The sequence below is a fragment of the Charadrius vociferus genome, unplaced genomic scaffold (assembly GCF_000708025.1).
Source record: "Charadrius vociferus isolate BGI_N301 unplaced genomic scaffold, ASM70802v2 scaffold49, whole genome shotgun sequence".
Lineage (NCBI taxonomy): Eukaryota > Metazoa > Chordata > Aves > Charadriiformes > Charadriidae > Charadrius > Charadrius vociferus.
The window spans coordinates 3,177,925-3,183,354 of record NW_009661375.1 but is presented as its reverse complement, the minus strand read 5'-3'; the positions used below and the strand labels follow the sequence as shown (position 1 = coordinate 3,183,354).

The 5,430-nt window shown below is 48.0% G+C and overlaps 1 protein-coding gene across 1 annotated transcript in view; it reads left to right on the top strand.

Moving 5' to 3' along the window:
- The window catches only part of VCPKMT (valosin containing protein lysine (K) methyltransferase), a 9,928-nt gene that overhangs the window by 2,169 nt on the left and 2,329 nt on the right, over positions 1-5,430 (top strand). The window contains exons 3-6 of the mRNA XM_009893930.1: positions 137-279; positions 482-554; positions 1,532-1,651; positions 3,112-3,216. Coding sequence (XP_009892232.1) covers positions 137-279; positions 482-554; positions 1,532-1,651; positions 3,112-3,216 — 441 coding nt within the window. The remainder of the gene's footprint in view (positions 1-136; positions 280-481; positions 555-1,531; positions 1,652-3,111; positions 3,217-5,430) is intronic.

Sequence of the window (5,430 nt, the reverse complement as noted above, 5' to 3'; positions counted from 1 at the left end):
GGGGGGTTGCGGGCGGGCGGGGTCGCTCCGGTCCCCGCCTGCCCGGGTTACCGGGAAGGGTCGGACCCCCGCTGCCTGTTTCTCTTCATGAAATCTTATAAATTCTCGTCAAACGCGTGGTTTGTGCGTGGGCGAGGGGCCGGGCCGTAACCCCGCCGTGTGTTACAGGGCGAACGTGACGGTCACCGACCTTGAGGAGCTGCAGGAGCTGCTGCTGGTTAATATAGAGAACAACAGACATCTGGTCACAGGGTCAGTCCGAGCCAAGGTACTGAAATGGTTTGTATGAGCCTTTAATGTTTCTGTTCGGCTTTAACGGGGCTCCGGCTAAATGCTAAATGGCCACATAAACTGGGAAACGCTGCGGTGAAAGGGAACTTCGGTGTAAGAACGGAGCCATCAGCTTCGTGCTCAGTCCTTTGGTCGTCGGCGTCGTGTTATTGCCGAAGCTTGTTTTCACCTGTTTCTTGCTTCTTTTCAGGGGTGAAGATGTAGCAGAATTTCTGCCTCCCCCCGATTACATCCTAATGGCCGATTGCATTTACTATGAGGAGGTAAACGAGGGCTTTGCCGAACCCCTACAGAAAGTTTCCGTGGGAAGGGTGTGGGTTCAGTGGGAGAAGTGTTCAAATGAACACTGTGCTTGTATTGAGGTCCCCAGGGTTTGGAGGAATGCATAGAACGAGACTGGAAGAGGCACTTCTAGCAGATTGAAAGCCATATGATGTTCAACCAGAGACTTTATGTTTAAAAAAAACAACCCAAGCTTAACATTTGTGCTTCTCCCCCCCCCCCCCTTTTTTTTTTACATTGGGCGTGAAGTGTGAAGCAAAACATTGTGACTGATAGTTGTGAACTGTTTAATGCACTGGTAAATGAAATTTAGTAGTGCTACATCTGCACTGTTTGGGTTCTCCTCACGCTTCCCTTGAGAAGGCAAAAGGAGAAATTGTGCTGCAGCCGAGTGGTTGCTGTAGTCTGCCCCATCTCCTCAGCTGGAGCTCTGTAGGATGTACACATCTCTTGGTCGAAGAGAGCTAAGAAGAGTTGCAAGAAAAAGGAAATGACCTGAGGAACCCCTTATCCCAGTGCCCTTTCAGTGGTCTTACCAGCCCCTTTGCGTTGGCTCCCTGCACGTTGGTCCTGTTCCCATACATAGTGTTTTGGATCTGAGCCATGTTCCAAAAAGGGTTGAGAAAACTCTCACTTTTGAAACATGTCAAGAAATAGTCATTGTTGCGTGCCTTGAGGAAATGCCTCTCAGCACTGTGGGATGTTTTGGGTTTTGATGCTAGTTCAGTTTTGTTGGTCAGTCTGTGAAACTCTTCTCCTATGCAGTCTCCCTTTTTTCTCTGCTTTCCAGCTTGGCCCCCATGTTCTTTTTGTCCTAGATAAGGTACTAAAAATAACTCACTTAAAAGCAAAACTGGAAACTTCTCTCTTGGGTGAAGACTTTCTCTAGTTAGAGGGTATCGTACCAGTAAAATGAACTTGAAATCTAAGTGGGAAATACTTAACATCTTTTGGGCAGTCATTAGAACCGCTCCTGAAGACACTGAAAGACCTTACTGGCCCTGATACGTGCATCTTATGCTGTTATGAACAGAGGACTATGGGAAAGAATCCTGAAATTGAGAGAAAATACTTTGAGGTAAGTGTTTTTAACGTGTGCTTTTTGAACACTAGGAAAATAGTGTGGATACAGGAGGTCTTTGTATTGGATCAGCCAAACATCAATGGCAGTTGCTATACTTACAAATTCAGGTTGACTGTGCAAAGTAGAGTTTGTAGCAGGAGAAGCATGTTTGTCTTTAGATGGGGCAGAAAATTTGGATGGTGACTTGAAGTTACTGTCCAACTTAGCAGTAGAGACTTTCTGAGCTTTCCTTCCCTCAAAAAAAGTCAAACTAACCTTTCCTGTTAAAAGCCTCTGGGGGTTTTGATGCCTTCCACATCTGCAAAAGGGCCACCATACACAAGGCAGTATCTGTTAAAATCAAAACAACCATTTTTGTAGGAGCAAGTGAATTAGCAGTCGGTCGCTGCCTTCTTTCTGCAGGGGATGTCTTGATGTCACCAGAGGTTATTGGGAGGATTAAAAATTAGTCTGGTGAACATGTATTTTCTTTTAGCATGTTCCATCGAAAGCACAGGGAAAACACAAGTAAAGTTTTCCAGAGTAGCTCAGGAGCTCAAGTCTCTCTGCTAAGTGATGTAGTTGCCTCTGCAAAAATTCCCCCCTCTGCTGAGAGCGCATTGATAAGTGATATAATTTAATAGTCCAGCTTTATCTTCTGAGCAGGTAAAGACAAGGAATGCGAGTAACAGCTGAATCCCTCCTGAGGCTGTGGGGATGACGGTCAGTGCAGGATTTGACTCTGCACCTGTGAAGTCTGCTGAAAAGCAGCCCTTGTGCAGGAGTAGTGGATTATACATAATAACAATAATACTACAAAAAAGGGGAAGGGCAAGAATTCCGGGGCGATTTGTACGTGTTAATAAAAGCACCTCTTTGATAATTAGCCTTGTGGGGACCTGACTGTGAGGAGGGTTGCTGTAATTGAGATCAGCTCTGATGAGGTGCCGCTCCCACAATAAACACAATAGGTGTAGGTGTTTCTGGATGATTTCTGCTTTCTTGTAATTTATTTCCTTCCTTAGCTTGCCAGGGTTCAGTCAAGTTAATCTTCTGAGCGTGCTGCGGAGTTGATGCTGGGGGTTTTTTTAGCCTTCCCCCCCCTCCCCCTCCAGTTGAGTAGGTTGGCAGACAGAGGCAGGTGCTGTGGTTTGGCTTAGCGCGTTGGAGATTGGAGGAAGCAAAATGTTTTATCACAAGCTTTTAGGATTTTTTTCTTAAACGTTGCAAGGTATCTGTAGCTTGGAATTGGCGCTGGAGTAGTTAAAACGAGGGCAAGTGTGCTGCACGGGGGGGGAAGAATGGCTTGTGTGTTTGTAGAGACCTTTAGTGGAACGGTCTGAGCGTGGTGGGTCCAGCCACCTGAGGCTCTTTGCCCTCGTGCAGTATGTTGTGGGACCTTTTTAACTGAATGTGCTTCGTTCAAAGGGCGGTTGGTGTCATTTTAATTGTTTTGTGTGTTCCCTGATAACCAGCTACTTCAGATGGACTTTGAGCTGGAAAAAATTCCCCTGGATAAGCACGATGAGGAGTATCGCAGCGAAGACATTCATATCGTGACTATCCACAGGAAGCAAACGGTAGGTTAATTTAACTGGCACAGCGAACGCTGCCAGGAATTCGCAGAGCTGCTGTTTACTTGGCATAGTGTGAGCGTTCCAGGGGTGAAGCTCTAAAATGACTGTGAAATACCATTAGGGACCCTGTGAAACTGTAGACCAGAACCGTGTTGTACAGAGGAGCTGCTTTGTCCTGAAACCCAGCGCTCTGCCAGGTGCCAGCCTTGGCCTTCAGCGGGACCATCTTTGAGCTGTGCGCTGGCTTTCTCTTCTGCTTCCCCCTCCGTAGTGCAGTGGGATCTCAAAACTGGAGTTTCGAGGCACCAAAGTAATAAAAATAATACGCCCGCTGCTGCTTTTTGTACTGTGTGCTCTGCTGTACAGCCCTCTCCCCAAAACCAGTCTCCAGAGGTGGTACTTAGCACCTCTCAGGGTTGGTTAGATCTTGTTTTGGTTAATTGATGGAGCAGACAGTTATGTGTGTAGAAAGTCTTTTGCTTATTGTGCTGACACAACGCATGGGTCCAGTGCCTCAACAAAAACAGGCCACTTAAAAAAAATCTGTACTTTCTTTTAAAAAAATCTCTTTGCAGAATTTTCCATCGTGAGATCTCTGACCACATTAACTGTCCTCTGGCAGCTGGTAGAACTCTGGAGAAGAGGGAGAAGGTATAGAATAACACCACAAAGGGACTGTCTCCAGTGTGGTTTGTGACTCATCTGCAGAAAACGGCTTCTCGATGGTGGACTTGGCATGAGGCACCAGAAGAAGTGGGCTCGTTAGACTAGATCCACTGATAGCGCCTTCCAAGAGGACAGATGTGAGCTGTTGATGTCTGCAGGCTGAGGCAGAGGAAGGCAGAAAATGGAACCAGCGCTTCACCAAGAGCAGTGCCGGGTGCATGTTCTGGTTACCTCTGCTGGGCAGCTGCTGGTTGGAGCAGCGGGTGACTCTCCGAGCGCTTGGAGCAGGTCCGAGGGCACCGCGCCGAAGGCTGTGTGAGGGGATAACTCTGCGAGTGGGCTCCATCACACTGCCCCTGGTCAATAAAACTTTTGCTCTTGAGCTGGGTCTTGGATGGTGGGTTGTTTTGGGTTGGTTTTTTTTTTTCAGCCTGTGGTTTCTGTGTCACTCCTGCATTGCAGAGATCCTGGGAGTCTTGTTGCAGGCTGTTGTGGTGGGAGGTGCACGGGCAGAGCACACAGATGGTCCTTGCGCCTGCGCAAAGTTATTCTTTTTAATTCCACCTGCCCTTTTCTTAGTATGAGGGTCTGAAGTTTGACACCTTCAGACAATTCTGGTGAGCAGGTACATTGTTGCTGTTGGTGACCCTCACCAAGCTGCCCCTCGTCGCGCAGTGATGGCTTTGAGGTTTAATTTCAAAGGAAATGGCTTCTGCTCTGTAGTGGAAGCGGCCATGGCTGCCTGTGCTGTCCCACAGCCCTAAGCGCACGCTCTGAAAGTAGGTCTGCTGCGACAGAGGCGCTGCTCAACGTGAATGACAGCAGCATGTTCCCTGAGCCCCTCCGTGTTCGTGCTGCGCCCAGCACGAGCGGTCCCTACTTCAGAAACCTGAATATTTAAGCTAAATCTGCTGTTTTTTCTCAAAACCTCGGCTGTTGGTTTTGGAGGAACTTTGTTCACAGATCCCCGGGTGTTTTTGGGACCTGCCCTGAGCTCAGGCTCCCTTTATCTCCAGGAAGAGTGTTCCTTGCGAACTTCACACTCCGTAAAACGCTGCCCTGGCTTGCAAAGCACAACAGCGATGATTAGCGAATGCACGGCAAAGCGAGAAGGTAATTTGTCGTAACCGCACGAATTATTTGTTAGCTTGTTATGAAAAGAGCTCCTTAATTAACCGTTGGCCTGCAGGAAGATATTTACTGGTGTGTTTACGCCAGCGTGACTTCCCTGGTGGAAACTGCTGTGCGGAGGAGTTGTCCGAAGGTGCGCTGTAAGGACAGTGTGGCAGCTGGGTCATTTTCTGGTGGCATCTTTGCTGGTCAGCCTCTTTGCTGACCTCAGACCCTAGGGAGGGGGGAGCAGCGTTTCTTAGGGGTTTGGTGCTGATGGAGTAATTGTATTCTATCTACAGAAGCATGCAATTTTGGCACTTCCTTTTATATACGTCCTCATATCTCTGTCAGAAGAAAAAAGGGAGGAAGTTGTGCTTTTCTCTTCCCCACGCGCAGCCGCCGGCTGCTCCTCCAGTCCTCAACTTCGTCTGTAATGCT